The sequence below is a fragment of the Notamacropus eugenii genome, chromosome 6 (assembly GCF_028372415.1).
Source record: "Notamacropus eugenii isolate mMacEug1 chromosome 6, mMacEug1.pri_v2, whole genome shotgun sequence".
Classification (NCBI taxonomy): domain Eukaryota; kingdom Metazoa; phylum Chordata; class Mammalia; order Diprotodontia; family Macropodidae; genus Notamacropus; species Notamacropus eugenii.
In genome coordinates, this window is record NC_092877.1 from 264,975,776 (window position 1) to 264,995,059 (window position 19,284).

Below are 19,284 nucleotides of genomic sequence, written 5' to 3' on the forward strand. Positions count from 1 at the left end.
ATGGGAAATAGGGGGTTAGTTCTCGCACCCACCAAAAACTGTAATCTTTTGCTACAGATTGCTGAAAATACACTTTTCTTTAAATAATTGTTTATAACAAGACATTAATCTGATAATATGTACTTTTCCATACTAAACATGAAATATAACTTTAAAAATGCAGTATACAAACTAAAATTGATAACAAGCAAAATTTTTTTCTTACAGTAATTCCCTAGAATTCTGTGACCTTTTGTGCTAATATCTCAATTAAAAAATAAAACTGATTTCAGACAATATTTACTTTTCATAACTCATGAAATCCATAGAACCATAAATACTGTATAGCAAAGAAAATTCTTAAAACTAAAACATTTTTTAACCTGAATCTTACCTTCCCCTGGGCCAGGTGGCAATGCAAGGGTGTTGTACAGTGCATTATACTGATGTAAACCTCTCTACCTTGGCCACAAGGGAAAGGTTGCTGGGATTTTAGTTGCTACTGTCAGAAGATGACAAGACTGGTGAAGTCTTGACATCATCTCTGACACTCTGTCCTTCATAGCTGGTGGACGATGTTGGGAGATCATGAAGGGTGTACCAGCTCTAAATAACCTGTTGGTGATGTCTGCTTCATGTGCTGTTTGAGATCCTTAAGGGTATCGGAGCATAGCAGAGGCAAGGTGACATTTAACCTTGAGGCTGTGATGGATGATGGAATCTGCTGCCTTGATGTTTCTAGCTAGCTGCTTGATTAGGCTGATAGGGGCTACAAACATGAAGTTAATTGAACTTTTGAATTTTCCCACTAAGCTGCATCACTGACTTCTTGCTTTGGCTCAGAGCTCAAAGGACTTGTACTATGCTTTTGAGGCAAAAATGCAACACAAAACTTGAGTCTTAAAGGCAAACACTGAAAATATGCAACAACTGTACAGAGAGCTCTTTACAATGACAGAGTGAACAAGACCACTGAAGCACCTAGTACAACTCCACAAACTTATGGGGATCGCACTTCTTATTTTTTTCTCTATTGCACATAGCTATGAGTATGCATGATTACCAATGTGAAAGTGAAAATGAGGTTAATAATAAAATTACTCAAATGCTTGAAGTCACAAAAGTTAAATATGACAATGCTGAAGATTGACTGTACTTTAAAAATGGTGAAATGGCCCAACCATTTAGAGAGTAATTTGGAACCGCGAAAGTGAAAGGACTAAAATATCCAAACCTCTGATTCAGAGATTCCACCTTTAGGCATATGACCCAAAACGCATAAACAGCCATACATCTACAGCAGCACTTCTTGTAGTGGGTAAAGAACTAGAAACAAAACAGAAGTCCATTTACAGGAAGATGGCTAATCACTCCGTAGCTCATGAATGTAATGAACAATACTATTGTTCTGTGCAGATGATGAATACAGAGGATAGGAATGCTGATATGAACTGAAGCAAAGCAAGCAGAACAAGGAACAATCACTATACTAATGTAAACAGAAAAAACCCCAACACAATTGAAACAAAATGCTGTGAAATTATAACAACCAAGACTGATTATAAAGAAGAGCTGTGAGAAGATACTTTTCTCTTTTGAGTGCAGAGGCTGGAGAAAATGACAGATAATGTTATAGTTTTTTGATGTGGCTACTTTGACCAAACTCGTTTTTCCTTTCTTTGAAAAGATGTATGATAAAGTATGCTTCTTCAGGAGTACTATATTGGGAAATGTTGGTGACATAAAAACAAAGTATATCAACCAATAAAGTTTATTTTAAAATAACAAAAAAGAGAGAAAGCTGCGAAAAATTTTGCCAAGAGAATTAATACAACTTACCAACTGATTGCACAGAAGATGATAAACAGGGAAAAGTAAAACATGACAAAATCTGAGAAATCAGGACAACTTGTATGAACTGATACAAAGTGAAGTGGATAGAACTAAGAGAACAAATTATATAATAACTACGATACTGTAAAGTATCTTTGGTCAATGTCATAATTATGACTTCAGAAAACATGACAAATCATTCCTTTTATCTTTCAGCACAGAGGTTATAGACTAAAGGTGCAGAATAAGATATACGTTTTTAGATATCAACAATGTGGATTTATTTTGCTCAATTATATATTTACCTGTTAAAACTGAGTAATTCTATTTTAGGTGGGGACAGAGGAAAATTGTTGGGTAGTGATAGGGATGCAAAATGAAAATACAAAGAAAAGAGCATAAATAACATATTAACGAATACATGTAAGAGAGCAAAACACATTTATGAAAGAGGTACACACTAGCAGCGCAGTTTTGTTATACTGTTAAATTTAAAATATACTAAAAAACTGTATGTAATCAAGGTTTGTAGTTTAATATAGTTATTCTTTTCTTTGCATATTGAAATGTTTGTGTAAATTGGTGTTTAAGTTCATAACAAGAGAAGTTAAAAAATAGAAATAAAGAATGCTAGCATTTTGAGCTTGGGTGACTGAGAGGACAGAGGTGTTATTAGCAGGAAGAGGGAAGTTGGAAGGAGGAGAAAGTTTCAATAAGAAGATGAGTGTTTGCTGTGTCAATGGAATATGCAGAAGGATACATCTAGCAAGAAGGTGGAAACAGGATTAGACATCAGGAGATAGAGTGGCACTGGGTATACTGATGTAAGAGTCAGCTATATAGAGGTGATAACTGAAGATAACCTAGGTAGGCCTGAAAGTGGTTGTTGGTTGTTGTCCTTCACTTTCAAAGAGGACCAAGATGACATCACTGTGCTAGAGTCAAGTTTCAATGTATCCAACTGTGGCTGATCAGACCAGTACGAGCTCAGAATGCTCTACCAAAGGTTGGGCACAAATAGTCTGTGTGAACACCTGGGGTGGATACTCTAAATCTGCACATCTTGCAGTTCCTTTGAGCAGTTTCAATTCTGTTTTGCTCGTAGAGCATAGCACGTTCTCTGATGTGGGTATGCCATGCTGACTGGTCCTGGGCCAGTGGCGCTGGTAGACCCTCCAGTTTTCATAGGTATACAACAATGAGGTCAGTACAACGGCTCTGTAGACCTTCAGTTTGGTAATCAGTCTAATACCTTTTCTCTCCATACTTTCCTTTGGAGCCTCCCAAAAACTGAACCAGCTCTGGCAATGTCCTCATTATCAATGTGTACATCCCTGGAAAGTACACTACCAAGGAAAGTGAACTTATCCACAGCATTTAAAACTTCTCCATTTGCCATAGCTGATGGTATGGTGGTGGCTGATGGAGCACTTGTGTTTTCTTGGTGTTAACTGTTAGGCCAAAATTAACACAAGCAGCAGAGAATTGATCTATACTTTGTTGCATCTCGGCTTCAGAGGCAGAACTAAGTGCATAATCATTTGCAAACAGAAAATCATGCACCAACATTCCCTCCACTTTGGTCTTTGCTTGTAGCCTTTTCAAGTTGAGGAATTTACCATCAGTGCATTAGTGATAAGGACATGATCCTAGAGAGATGGGCTGAACACTTCCATAGTTTTCTCAACAGACCATCATTAATCAATGCTGAGGCCACTGACCATTTATCTCAGGTTGAAGTAAATCCATTCCTACCTGAAGCTCCAACTGATGAAGAGGTATTGTGGGCCATTAGGCTCCTTTCATGTGGCAAAGCACCTGGTGCTGACTTTATCCCAATTGAGATTTACAAGGTAAGGGGTTCATTGCTCATACAAAAGCTGATTGAAATTTTCCAGGTTATATGGCAAATGATGGTTATCCCTCAGATATTCAAGGATGCCTCCATTGTCCATCTCTATAAAGGTAAAGGAAATATATTGTCCTGTGACAATCACAGGGAGGTCTCTCTCTTAGTCTCTGCTGGCCAGATTCTTGCCAGAGTCCTCCTAAATATGCTGATCCTTCACTTGGAAGATGGCCATCTACCTGAGAGCCACTGTGGCTTCAGAAAGGGCCAAAGAACAGTTGATATGGTATTTGCTGCCCAACAACTCCAGGAGAAATGCCAGGGGCAGAACAGAGGTCTCTTATGAAATATTTGTAGATCTGACCAAGGCCTTTGCTACTGTTAGTCATGAGGGCTTATGGAAAATTATGTCAAAATTTGGATACCCAGAGAAGTTCCTCAGCATTGTACATTAATTTCATGATGGCAGTTTGCCCAAGTTCTAGATAATGGACAATGCTCTCATGCCTTCCCGGTCACCAATGGAGTGTAACAGGGCTGTGTGCTTGCTCCCATGCTTTTTAGCATGATATTTTCAGCCATGTTGTTAAATGCTTTCAGTGAGGATGAACACAGCATCAAGGTCAGCCACTGCAGTGATGGTAAAATCTTCAACTAGGCCCGAAGGTACAGGGAGACAAGATAACTGAGATGAGAGTGTTTGGACATCAGGAGGAAGATGAACCTGTGAAGAAGACTAAGAAGAACCAGGAGAGAGCAGTGTTGTGGAATCCAGTGGAGGAGAGATGATGATCAAGGAGAAAGTGGTCAAGAGTGCCAAATACTGAAAAAACATCAGAGAATATGGCATGAGAAATGACCGTTGACCTCAGCAATTAAGAAAGCTGCCACTGTTGAATTTGAAATAAGAAGCTTCTGTAGAGTAGTGGGGAAAGAAGCCATGTTGCAGAGGGTGGACAAATGAGTGAGTAGTGGTGTGGCTGTGAACGGAAGGAGAATATGAGAAGATAAAGATCAAGGGAAGGTTTTTGTTTTTTTACATTAGACTAGTATTGCTATTGTGGATGTGTTGAATCTCTTGAAACATGTTTTTCCTCGGCAGTATCCAGTCGGTCCTCAGTGGTGCTACTTCTCTTGATCAGGCACCGGTATCCTTTTGTGTTCTAATCTCTCCATCACTCTAACTGTAAAGGATTTGCTATCAATTATTTATATTTGCCTCCAGTGGTCCAAGTTTATTCTTCTATATGTCTTCCCTCATTTGCCCATTACTCCACATTCAGAAACTTATTCAAACAATGTTATTTAATTCAAATATAGATGTCTGTAACTATGAACAGGTATTGTGCATGTCTAATTAATTCCTGGAGGACAAGGATAGGATATGAGGCCTGGACCTCTGATTTAACAGGTATAGAGAGGTCTTGGTGAGGAACTTCCACTAGCATGGCAGGTTGGCACCTTTTCTGCCACTTAAGAATGTCTCAAAGAGTTGCCCAAGGAGTTAAATGATTTTCTCAGGGTCACAAGGTACGTTTATGTCAAAGGTGGGACTTGAGTCCCGTTCTTCCTGACTCTGAGAGCAGTTCTTTCTCCGTACTAATTCTGGTGGACAATGGTCAAATCTACATAATTCTTTCTGTGTGTTGTCTAACACAAAGCCCAATAAATATTTTTGGTTATGAGATTAATAGTGACTGTATTCTGCACATAGTTTGCCTCAATACTATTCACTGTGAAACAACTGTGGAAAGTGTCTGACCGTGTTACTTTCGGCAAATATTGCCAATGGTTATCCCCAAAATATTTAAATCTAAAACTTTAATTTAATTTTCCTTTAAAAATTTTACAAGTTATCTTGGTCTTGGTTCTTGTATAGTTTTATAAATTTTTTTATGCCTTTTCTATTGTGAAGGGCATAGCATTTTCTGTAATGAATTTGTTATATTAGTAAGTTTCTGTTTGGATTAGAAGGGTAAGGTAGACAAAAAGGCCAGAACAATATAAGCAACATACACAGGAGAAAGATGGATGATAGTAAGGTTCAAAAGCCTGAATATATGTTTACTTTAAAATATTTGTTTTCATGCAAAAATCTGTGTTATATGATTAACTGAAAATATGTTTCTATTAAAAATACTTGAACCATCCCATTTTACAGACACTAACTACAGTATATCATCTACGACTTTAAAGGAATTCTCAATGGCATAAACACCAGATTATTTTAATGTCTGTTAGCTGGTGAGCTGTTCTTTCTACAAATATTATTATAATGTAAAATATTTAACCTCTTTCAAAGACTACAGATTTTGATAGCATTTTTAATTTAAAAAATAATTTCAATTTTAAAATTTTAAATTAATTTTTAATTTACTTTCTCTAATTTTATAAAAATTAATGCTAAAAACTTTAGCATCTTTTAGGTTAACAGAGAATTACAGAATTTAGGGCTGGACAGAACGCCAAGTGATCATAAAATCTAAGCCATATGAGACAAAGAATCACCCCCGACTACAATAATACCCAACAAGAACCCACTTAAGTCTTTGCTTGAAGACTTCCATTCCATTCCTCTTTGAGATTGCTATATATGTTAGGAAGTTTTCCTTATATAAGCCTAAATATACTTCTTTGGAACTTTTACCTAGAGCTCCTAGTTATGCCATTTAGGGCCAAGCAAAATGTCTAATCTTTTTCCACACACCTTTCAAGTATGTAAAGACTGTTCATGTTCCCTTCGTTTCTTTTCCCTTCAATTACTTCACCAGTTACTTCAACTCATATTTATACCATCTCAATTTTAGATAATTATTTTTATTTTAAGCAAAATACTGATTATAAAACATGGGCAAAGTTATGGAACTTTGAGTCATAGTACTCCTTTGCAATCATATAAAAGCAATAGATTAGAACTTTATGCACCATAATTTCGTAGAACTTGTTAACATATATCTTAGTATCTTATAAGTACTTACACTAACCAGAGAAACTGGAAAAATTGCTTTTTCTCTCATAGAAAATTCTTCATATTGTATGCCTGATTTACAATTATTTATGGGTTCTGATGTTTTTATTTAGTGAGACCTTTAAGAATATAGGGACTCCTAGTGTAGTACACACACACACACACACACACATACTACAGTCATTTATAAGTATATATGAGTACAATTTAAACTATTTTTAAAGATTTTTGGGCATGGGATAAAGTATAATACCTGCAACATTAGCACCCTCTAATCTACTGAGTAATCTAGTTGTTTTTAATAGTACTGAATTTAGTAATAGTTCAATAGAAATGTGTCAGATATTAGAAGAGTTCAGATGAAACATGGTCCTTGCATAAAAAAGTCACTGGAAAAGTCTGAAGGGATTTTACTTTAACAAGATTTGTTAAAACAGGAATAAATTAGGCAGTTGATTCTTAGCATGTTTATGCTGTAGCATAAAGATAGTTCAGATGAATGGCATTTCAGCTACAAAAGAGATACATACAATCTTCCATAAGAGTCCAAAAGCAACTGAATATTTCTGTGCACAAAAGAGCTTGTCACTATTACAACTAATGAAATATAAAGAATTTCTGGCAAAATGGATTTACAATAGTGACTGAAGTAGCATCTTTTATTTTTTTATTTCTACTAAGACTTGTAATTTTAAACTAGAACTACACAAAATTTAATATTTTGAATTACAATTTAAAAGGATAGAAGAGCACTATATAAGATATGTGTTTATTCTTTAAATGACAAAGTTGAGGGAAATAGGAAATATCAATTACTCTCCTTTAAATTAAAATAAGTTGTTTCAGTCATGTATGAATGTTATGGACCCCATTTGGGCTTTTCTTCTCAAAGATAATGGGGTGGTTTTCCATTTCCTTCTCCATGTTATAGATGAAGAAACAAAGCCCAGAGTCACATCGCTAGTAAATGTTGGAGGGCAGATTTGAAGTCAGGAAGATGAGTCTTGCTGACTTCAGGCCCACTACTCTGTTCCACTGTGCCAACTAGCTGCTCCAATTTAATCATGTATCATATACTGAAGAATTCAATGATTTGAGACTTTAGAGTGCAGCATGCAGGGCATTTATTAGATAAATGATCACCAACAATACCTTAAAAGGTAAATCCACATAAAAAATGAAACATTAGTTGAAAATTTAAAGTGTCGTCCCAACCCCCAAGTTGTTTTACTAGGTGGTTTCCTCAGAAATCATAGCTTGGTCTGTCTAGCCTGCATTTGTATTTAGTCTGGGTACAGTAATCTCTCTTTTGATCTTTGTTTTGCCACACACTATAAATTGCTTTATAAAGCTTTAACATAAATTTAGTTTCATAAATTGTGGATCATTTTGTAAGAGCAAACTGCTTATTTGAAAATTGCCTTAAAAACAAACAATGTGTCTACAAAGGACTGAACTGAATATTGTGACTCTTCATATGTGTTTCTTTCGTTTCAATTATTTACCTCTTGTGAAATCTGTGTTACTTGTTCCTTTTGATGTCCCAGGTCTTTTACTAACAACGAGTTTTGCTTTTCTAACTGAAGTAGTCTTCTTGCCAAGTGAACGCTGTGCCAATTAAATAAAAAAAAAAATTAATGCTCACAAACTGAAATGCCAGCCAAAACATGCTAATGCATTTATACTACTTTAAAATTTTCATCATAGTTTCTTATGATTAAATATTCACAGAAAAGTCATTCAATTATATTTGTAACAGTCTAAGACCCCATATCAACTCTCAGAATCTTGAAATAAAAGTGTTAAGATTTCTGTATAATACTACTATGACATAATGATTACTACTACAGTAGTTGCTTCTATCCTTTACAGAATGCATGCATTATGTAATGCTATAGAAAAGCTTCAAAGGACTCTGTTAGTTATTTACAGAAGCATTTTTCCTCCTTCTATGAACATTCTATAATTAAAAATTAAACTATCATTTGTGAGGAATCAACCTATCACAAATGACAATTGTGGATTTAATAATAACAAGTAGTACATATATATATTTATAAAGCTGTGTTTCAGTAAGGTTTCTTTGGAAATGATATGTGAGATGGATTAGAAAAAAGGAGTAATTTGAAAGCAGGGAAAAAAGCAATCGACTAAATTAGTCTAGTTGAGTGTAACATAAGTTTTTCAATTGATATTTCATTTTTGTGCATTCATAAATTCTCTTATTTTATTTCTGGCATTAGTGTTCAGATTTTGTCATGCCACGTTCTTTTGGGACACATATACATTCAATTGCCAGAGCTACTGATTTTAACCTCTGAAATGCTTCTCATATCTATTCCCTCCTTTCTGTTCCTACTGCCACTATCTTATTCAGACCTATGGAAAATCCCAAGACTCCAAGACACATAACCACATAAGTGGTTAAATTTAACAATTCATTTTAACCACATAAATGGTTAAATTTAACAATTCAATTCAGAAATAATAACTTCTGTAAGTGATTAGGAGAAAGATCTTCTAATACAAAGGAAAGGAAATTAAAAAACAAGTCTATGCTGCACCCACCAGAAAAAATAGGAGGTAATGGAATATTGTGTTCTGAAGAGCAATGGAGCTCAGGACGCAGCCCAAGGTGACCAATTCTGCAAATCTCAGCTTAACCATAAATGAAAAAACATAGACATTCAATAATAAAGACATGCCTGAAACAAGATATCTTACAACAGAAATCAGACTTGAAGAGACAAGTTGCTTTCAGAATATCCCAGACTAACAGAAGGGCAGGAAGGGTTAATGAATGCAGCACCAGGGACAAGAATGACAGAGTGAGAGCAGAGAGATCAGTAAGGGACTTTTTTCCCATGAAATGTACACAAGGAGACAGAGGGGTGAAGAAGGAAGTCAATGGAAACAATACTGATACTATGGACAGAACCTGCTAATGCTCTGCCTATGGATGAATCAAACATTTTTTTTTTAGGGGGATTACATTACAAAATGGGAGGGTACATGGGGGGGGGGAAGGGAAAAGGGGGCATAGAAAGGACTGTGGAGGGCTGGCAATGAATAGAAGGTGACCCCTGCGGTCTTTTAGGAAGAGAAGAGTTGCAGAAGAGGTGATGAAGAGGAGGGGAGAGGTTAGAAAACCTGGGAAAGGAAGAAGGTCTCGCTCTGGTGGTAGAAGGGAGCTTCACTGGTGGATGCTTCTCTGGTTGAAGGGAGATGGGGACCTTGCATCGGGTGTGGTCTGAGGGATTTGTTTCTTGAAAAGACCACAAGCTCTACTCGTGGATGAAGGGAACGAGAACTCCTGGAGATTGGGGAGTAGAGTAGGAAGGCATGGACTTGGAGGAAATTCTGAGGCAAATTGAGAAAAGGTAGCCAGGGTAGGGCATAGAACAGTGGTGGGCTGCGTAGCACCTTGGAGCAGTGTCCTCTCTGTGATCTATAAGAACTGACAGTTCTGAGAGAGAGGTAAAATGAAAAAAGAGGCAAGTTCTACAGGGCAGCGGGGAGAACATACAAGAGGTGACCTTGTAAATGTTGTTCCATGAGGAATATAGTGAACTAGAAAATGAGAGTCTCGAATAGACAGAAGGGATGAATAATGAAGAAAGTGAGAGAAATCCCTTCTGCAAAGAGGTGCAATTTTTTTTTCAAAGATTAATGCACAAGATTAGCTGAAGGGGAGGAAAAGAAGAGGGAATCCACTTGACTAAGGGGGGAAAAGCAGAGAAGAACTAAATAACTAGATAAAAGCAGGAAACAAAAAGGAACTAATAACAAAAACCCTTAAAGGGAAAGGGATGAAAAATGGGACAGTGGATCATGGGTAACAGGAAGAGTCTGTGGGGAGAGAGGCACCTTGAAAATGATTAAGCTTATATAAATGAAACATAGTACTACGTTTACAGAAAACAAGGGAAAAAATCATAACTTGAAATAAAACCATTAAGAGACAAATGGAGGAAAATGTAAACCTATCTCTCACAATTTTAAATGTGAACTGATTAAATAATCCAATAAAACAAAAAAAAATGGATAAGAAAACAAAACCTTACCATCTGCTGCTTACAAAAAACACATTTTAAAAAACAAAAACATAAAATAAACTTGTGAAGATTTCAATATCTCTCTCTCAGTTTTGGATAATTCTAACAGAAAGATAAAAGGGAAACTTTATTAGATTGCTTTTTCTAAGGTCATTTGGTGAGTAGTCTACTTATACCAATCTGGCCTTTTGCAAAAAGATAGGTTCAGTAAAGAAGATGTTGTTACAACTAACTGCTGCAACTATGTGGAATACTGAACAAGCAATATGAACATATAGGACATGTCCAGGAAGAGTCTGATAAGGTACTCCTGCATATCTATGTCTGTTTAACAGTTAGGATGACTGGCCCGTTCACATATGGTTCATACACCTGAGCTATTTCCTTCAATTTGGCCTGTAAATGTGAGAATAGAGAGAGAAGGCTCTATCTAGAGAGCAGAAGACAGGGGCAAAGAGAGGAGGCTCAATCCTAGGATGGTGCTCTAAGTTGAGAATGCGATGTAAGTTCTTGTGGGAGGTGGAGCTCACCAGAAAAGGGAGGCACCTTCAGTGTGTGCCAGTGTGTGTGTGTAGGTGCCTGGGAGCTAATGACGCTCACCATAAGGGTGGGTTGCTTCATTCTTTGGCAACCTGAAATGTTTACCCTTTGAAAGGGTAACAGGCCAGGGAAATCCAGGACAGGATTATCTAAGGAGGTGGGGCTAACTAGAGAGAGTTGTTGTCCTGGCTATTTATGACTTCAAGTGTCCTACTCACTTCTTAACCCCTACCATGGCATTCAACCCCCCCCCCCCCCCCATTCAATTCAAACTGCTTTCCTGCTGGTTGTTAATAATCTCTTAATCCCTAAATCCAAAGTCTTTTCTTCAGTCTTCATCTTTCTTGATCTCTTTGTAACTTCTGACACTGCTAACCACCTCCTCCTTCTAAACTGTGACACTTTTTTAGATTCTCCTCCTCCCGCCTTATTAACTGTGGTTAGACTAAAGGCTTTATCCTAGTCTCTTTCCCCTTCTTTGTATATATAATTTCCTCTGGTAATCTTATCAGCCCTCATGGATTCAATTATCATCTTTACACAGATGACTTCCAAATCCATATATTCAGCCCAAATTTTTCTCTTGAACTGCAGCCTGGCATTAACAACCACCTATTGAACACCAACATGGATGTTCCAAAGGCATCTCAAACTAAATGTACCAGTGTTATATCATGTTATATTTCCTCTCAAACTCATTCCTACTCTAAAGTTCCTTGGGTGTATTAATAGTCCCTCCATCCTTCTAATCATCCTAATTCACAACCTTGTAGTCATCCTTGACCTCTTTTTCTCTCATCCCCCCCAATCGAATTAGTTGCCAGTTAGTTGTGGAGGGTCCTACTCCCACAATATCTACTCACACAGCTTCAATTATAGTTGAGGCTCTTATCACCTCTCACTTGAGCTATTAATGGTATCCTTGACTCCACTCTCTCCTTTCTTCAGCTTCTCTTTTATACAATAACCAAATTCATATTTCTAAAACACAGATAAGATCATGTTACCCCCTACTCAAAATTTTTCAACGACCTGCTACTATCTCTAGGATAAATGACTCAATTCTCAGAATGTCAGTGAAAGCTCTGTAGAATTTGCCGGTTTTCTACCTTTCCAGTATTAATTCAAATTATGACCTTTCTTGAATTCGCTGTTTCAATGAAAATGGTCCTCTAGTTGTCACTTACACACGAGATTCTGTCTTCCATCCCAGTGCTTCTGTTCCAGTGGATTGGATTTTGTGTTCCTTCAAAGCTAGCCCAGGCGCCAAGTCCTAAGAGTCCTTTCCTGACCTTATCAATTGGCAGCACTCTATTCTTATTCAAGCTTTGTTGATATTTATTACGCAAAAATCTTCTTAACTTTTTGTACTCAAAAATTTTTATGGCAACTCCTATTCCTTATCTGGTCAATTATCTTATTAGCCAGGGGTATGAAAGGTCCTTCTTATTTCATTCTTGCCTAATTTTTGAATGATATAACTTTGTATTTTTAGGTTGCATGGTCATTTGAAGCAGATAAATGATGTAAGACACTGGCATAAACCTTTTTTTGCTTGTTTGTTTTGCCAAATCAAATATTCATTTTTATAGCAATTCTTGTTGAAATGGGAGTATGTCCCAAAAGAGTCTGTGTTCTTGGGTTTATCCAAGATTGCTCTAAAGATCTGACTGCTTCTGAGTCTTGTGTGGCTAATCTATTCCACTGATACACTCTTCTATTTTTAACCAAAAGAGTTTGATGATTATGAGTCATTTAGATGGTAATATCTGCCATTGCCTTGTTTACTATGACCCTAGGCAAGTCACTTAACCTCTGTCTTAATTTCCTCAACTGTAAAATGAAGATAATAGTAGCACCTAACTTCCAGGGTCATTATGCGTACTGAATGAAATAACAGTAGGTGCTTAATAAATGCTTGTTATCTTCCCTTTATTGCTTTACAATAGTCTGAGATAGTGAAATGATGTGCCACTTTCAGACTTACTTTTTCTCCCATTGTTTCAAATTGGGATTCGAGGCCTCTTCATTCAAATGAATTTTGTTATTATCTTGTCTAGTACAGAACATAATGAATTTGGCTCCTGGGGATTGTGTCCAATAAGCAGCATTTACCACGACCTGCACCAGATCAGTTCTTCTAGCTTAAAATCTAGGATTCAATGTCCTATAAATAACACTATGCTTATACTGTGCATTCATTTCATTCTGCTTATTTAGTTTCCTCTAGTTTAAGACTCAACCCTTCTGTGATTTTAGCCCTCTCTGATGTCCTTCTCTCCTGAGTGACCTGCATTTACTCAATATAGCATTTCATCATATAGTCTTATACTGTTCACTATTGCTTTGTGTGAGCTCAAGTAAATTGTAATATCCATGAGTACACACTAAAAAATATTGAATTGATTACTTTATTTTGTTATAATTGAATTTAAAAAATGAATAAATATGGTGATAAAATTTAGATTCCCGGTCTACATGACCTAGATGAAAAAAATTATGTGTAAGTCTCTCTGCATTAAACAAGCCAGTGCTTAGAATTTAGTGGAGAAAATTCCTAAATTTTAGATCTTATTTTGCTTTGGTGGATGGTTTGGAGGTTTAGGTGGGTTTCATTTAAAGGAATAAAATGTTTAAGGTTGAAGAACAAAAAGGAATTAAAGTAAAATTGTTATTTCATGGCAAAACTAAGGAATGACAGACAATTGAAATTCAACTGTTAGCTCTCTTTACTTTTACAAGGCAAACAACAGAAAGCTAAGCTGTATTCTTAAGAAAAAAGACTGTTAGAGGGAAAATAGTTCTTGTACAGGACATTTTGTTATGTAAAATTGATTGCAAATATCTAAAGAATTATTTCTATAAATCTTCTGATAGATGATGTCTGTCTTTATAATATGTTTACTGTAATGTGATTTTATCTATACATCGATAAAACTGTAGCTTCACCTGAAAACAAGCATCAGAGTGATTTGGATATCTGACAAGTTTTCCCAAGAATTATCCTCTGGTTTAATCAGCAATACTTGACTCTAGTCAAATATGATTTCTTTCGACTCCATTAGTGGTATTCCTTATTCACAACTTTAAGATACTAATGTATTACGGTATAGCTTTTGCTAATAGGAGTGTGGTAAAGCTCAGTTTATCTTTTTCAAAAGTATTACTGGTAGCTAAGGTTTTGCTTTATCTTAATGGTGCTAGCACTCTAAATGGAAAGTTGGACTTGAAATCACTCTTACGGTATCAGGCAGTTGGTCTGAATTAATATACATATAGCAGTCAGCTCTACAACTATTGAAAGAAAAAATGTTTCTCCTTTCTTAGCTTACCATGAAAACAAGTTTAAAACAAGAGCACATGTGCCAGAGAGATTACAGCCTCAGTTGGCAGTAAGCTACGCTCTCTCTCTAGTTCTCCTGATGTCTATGGATTAAATAATATTTTCAGGCTGATAAAGTGTATTTAATTTAGATTTGTATAGATTCTTCAAAAAGTAAATTTTTCAAGTATATCATCAAGATTGAACAAGAGTAAGATTTTTAAAAGACTATTTAAAATCAAACCCAAAGTAATTTAGATTATTTTCTCAGTTGTAGCAACAATTGAGAAGAGATAGTATCCCATTATGGTATCCAAAGATAAAAATGAAAACTAAATTACAGGCAGGGGAAAAAGTATCAAGCTGAAAAAAATTTGCAGGTTACCTTCCTCAGTTGTTTTCTTCTCACTATACTATGAGAGTTTCAACTGAACTTTAAAAGAATTGCATAGAAACAAAAACAAAGGGCCCAAAGCACACAATAAATTTTACAATGTAACCCTCCATCCTGAAATTTCTACCCATTCAAAATAAACAGAAAAGTTCACTCCAGGAATGTCATTTTATTGCCTGGGTTTCACCCATTTAGTACTGCAGGTTAAATAGCATAACCAAAACATACAACTAGATAATCTTGTTTGCTATTTTCAAAACTGTCATGAGTGAAACAAAAACATTACTTCAGATTTTCAAGTTCAGTCAAGTCAAGCAGAGTCCATTTATTTGAATTTATGTTAATTGTATAAGACATTTTAACTTTTTACAACAGTGCAATAAGGAGATAGGAGAACTTTGCTAATTTTATCTGCTATTTCTACCTCTTTTAAAAATATGAGAAATCTGAATTTATTTCATGAAGTGTTTTTATAAGGCATCCACATGGAAAATATTTTTCAACCAAGTAGATAGAAAAACTAATTATGCTGCTCCTTTGTGTGTAAACGGTATTCAATTATGTAAATTAAGAAAAGTCAATAAGATATGGATTCCCAATTCTGTTTTTTTGAGTAGGGTATCCTCTAATTATCCCAAAGGTCTTACAGAATTCTTGAAACAAAACTAATTTGAATTAATTTTAATTCTTAAAATAACTGAATCCTCAACATGAATACAACAAGGAAATATGTTCTTTATGTTTGCACATGTATAACCTATATAAAATTGCTTACCGTATTGGGGGTGTGGCAGGGAGGAACAAAGAGAAAGAGAGTCTGGAACTCAAATTTTAAAAAGTGCTAAAAATGTTTTTTACATGGAATTGGGGAAAAAATAAAATATTACTCAATAAAAACAACTGTGAATCTACAGCATGTTTGGCAGGAAAGACATGCTAAAAAGCAAGTAAATAAAAAAGTGTCACAACTTCCAATAGTTTGGTAGTTAACTGATCCTCATAATGAAATATTTTAATCAAACAATGTGAAACAATTTGTGTCTATTTAAGCAAATTATTCTTTGCAATCTCTTTGCAATTACAAGGTGACTAATACAATAAGCACATTGCAAGAGAGTGGTTTTGATGGAGAACAAAGCACATGAGACACAACAATGTTTCACTGAATATTATAAAGTGTTTATTAGCTGGGGTATGAATGAAGTTCTATTGCTAAAACTTCACAGAGTTTTTTTGTAATGTAAGTTGGTCACATTGTTGATCCTGCTGGGGGAATATATATAACAGCACTTAGCACGGTATCTGGCATGTAAATGCTTGTTGCTTTGAACATTAATATTTGAAAAGTCAATCTAAAAAAAAAAATCCCAGAAATTCAATAATTTACTGAAAGGGCTGTTTTACTAATCCTCATTTCTACCTGCCTATTTCCACTAATATCCCCTGCTTGCCTCCTTCTTTTTGCAGCAATCATGTTAGAAACAACATACTATTGGTTCCTACTGAATTTATTGTTTTATGTTGTACCAAGAGGAGAAATGGAAGTTTATACAATTGTTTTGTAAGTCATATGGAGCCTAAATTTATTATTCTGTAGGTAACCATTAATATAATTATCTCTGATTGAACTTGAAGTTAAATACCTCGATCTTTTTCACACAAGCCATTATTAAACCAAATCTTTTCAATCTTGTATCTAACAGAATGCTTTTAAAAAACCTAAAGGTACGATTTTACATTTATCCCTATAAAATTTCATCTTGTTAAGATTTGGCACCACAGATTTTCTTTAGAAAAATTACATAAAAAATGGCAGAGAATATCTGCCATTGCCTTGTTTATAGCTTGATATACCATAGGAATGGGCCTATGAGAAAGAGGAAGACTGGGAACTGCTAAACTTTAGAAATTCACTGTAAGAGCTAAAAACTAACACATCTCTGTATTATATTCCAAACATAGCCCCGTGTATACAGTAGATACTTAATAATATTTGTTGAATGAATGGATGTATTTTTGTATCTTAGCCCATCCCATCACTTAAGTTTAGATGACCTGAGAAACTCTTCCTCAAAATAACCTTCTGGTTCATCATGAGAAGAATGCCTGGCATCAACTAGCAGAAAGATATTAATAGCATACCCATTAGGCACTTGTTCAAGGCACATAGATAACAGTGATAAGATCTTTAGAAATATTTGGACAGTTGGATTATAGAGAAGATAGACTCAGTTCTGATTCCCTAAATCTAGACTCTGAGTATTAGGAAAGAGGGATCTTTCCAGAAATTTCTTTAAAATTTTAAAATTTGTGAGTTGAGGATAAATAGATAGGCAGATATATTTTACTTGATAAAGTTCTCCTTCTGTAGTGACAAAGGGTCTTCTGGATGACAGCCAGAGACTGAATTTGAGAACAGAGACTTCTCCATTCAAACCTTCAATCTTTAATATTTCATATATTACATACCACAGAGATTAAGAAAGTCTATTAAAATCAAGCTATAATAATGCTACTGCCTAGCCATCACTATGTTCAGTAACACATACATATGTTAAAAATAACAAAAGAACATGTCATCTTCAGCATGTTGTCTCCAGGGAAACTCATATGTACCAAATTGGATTTTAGAACCTTATATATCTTCAACAAATAGAATTAACTATTTTTACTATACATATAATTCTCTAGGCTTTCTACCCTTGAGGCAGATTTTGCTGTTCCTTATCAATCTCTTCAAAACTAACAAGAAAAGAGTTCCTTATGTGTACTCGTGTCAATTCCCATGTCAATCAATGCTCTACCTTGCATATCTTATAGGCATTTATTCATACTACTTATTTATCCTAAAGGCCACAACTTCAAATTTTCCTCCAAAAAAGAGAAAGTCAGAATTTATTCTAGCTTAGTCTATAATGTTTTTTATAAACCTGAAGTCTATCCTAAAGATAAAGAGATTCAAATAATCAGCAAGAATTTATTGAGTGAGTAGTATGTGCCAACTGTCCTGTTAGGCATTCACAGAAGAGGAAAATACGGTGTCCTATCTTCAAAGATCTTAAAACCAGGTTGGGATCAACACAAACACAGTATATAATTAAGTGCTAAATTATATGATACAAATGATAAGTGCTGCAGAATTTCAAAACAGAATGAGATTAATAAGGTCTGGAATAGTCAAGAAAGGCTCCCACAACCAGAAACCCCTTGAAAGAGGGGTAGGATCTGAGTAGGCAGAAGAGAGGCAGGACAGCATATTGGTTTTTGATGAAGGCAATAAGGAAACCTATCTGATTAGAATAAAATGTATATGCCAGGGAGAAGTAAGACATAAAGTTGATTGGGAAAAATGAACTCATACAGTGGAGAGCAAAAATAAGGCAGTGAGAGATGAAATAATAAATAGTAAAAAATATAAAAGCTTTTGAAATGTTTGACCAAGTGAATAAAAAAGACTAAAGAAATATTTAGGGAGGAGGAGCCAAGATGGAGGAGTAGAAAGATACACATATGCTAGCTCCAAACCCACAGCCCATAAAATACCTGTAAAGAAGAACTCCCAACAAATTCTGGAGCAGCAGAAGCCACAGAACAATGGAGCAGAGATTTCTGTTCCAGAGAGACCTGAAAAACCACCACGAAAGGTTCGTTGTGCCCTGGACCCAGAGCAGAGCCCAGCCTTCCTTGGCCGCACTGCATTGAGAGGAGAAGATTCGAGCAGGCTTCAGGGACAGAATCTCCAGCGGCTGAGCAGGTCCCTGCACCCACAGGCGGCAAAGGTCAGTGAGAGGGGATTTTCAGTTCGTGGAGAGGGGAGTGGGGTGCCCCCATAACTCGGGCCCCCTCGGGAAGCAGCAGCAGAGGTGGCAGCAGATGGGGGCTCCCAGAGCAGGCAGGGGCTCAGATCCATTGTTGAAGGTCTCAGCATAAACCCCCTGAGGGATCTGAGCCACTTGTGGTAGCCCTGCCCCCACCTGAGCACCTGAACTTAATCTCACACTGAATAGCAGCCCTGCCCCTGCCCAAAGCCCTGAGGCTGGGAAGCAGCATTTGAATCCCAGCCCCTAAGCGCTAGCTGGGCAGATCTGGAGGCGTGGTGGGTGTGGAAAGGAAACTCAGAAGTCAAGTAACAGGCTGGGAAAATGCCCAGAAAAGGGAAAAAAAAACAAGACCATAGAAGGTTACTTTCTTGGTGAACAGATATCTCCTCCCATCTTTTCTGATGAGGAAGAACAATGCTTATCATCAGGGAAAGACGTAGAAGTCAAGGCTTCAGTATCCCAAACATCCATAATTAATACTCCATGGGCTCAGGCCATGGAAGAGCTCAAAAAGGATTTTGAA

General features: G+C 36.1%; 1 protein-coding gene across 3 annotated transcripts in view; it reads right to left on the reverse strand.

Annotated features, from left to right (window-relative positions):
• Positions 1 to 19,284, reverse strand: part of PIBF1 (progesterone immunomodulatory binding factor 1) — a 331,775-nt gene that overhangs the window by 103,758 nt on the left and 208,733 nt on the right. For all 3 annotated transcript variants that reach the window (XM_072622310.1, XM_072622312.1, XM_072622311.1), the window contains exon 14: positions 8,135 to 8,237. In XM_072622310.1, the coding sequence (XP_072478411.1) occupies positions 8,135 to 8,237 (103 nt within the window). The remainder of the gene's footprint in view (positions 1 to 8,134; positions 8,238 to 19,284) is intronic.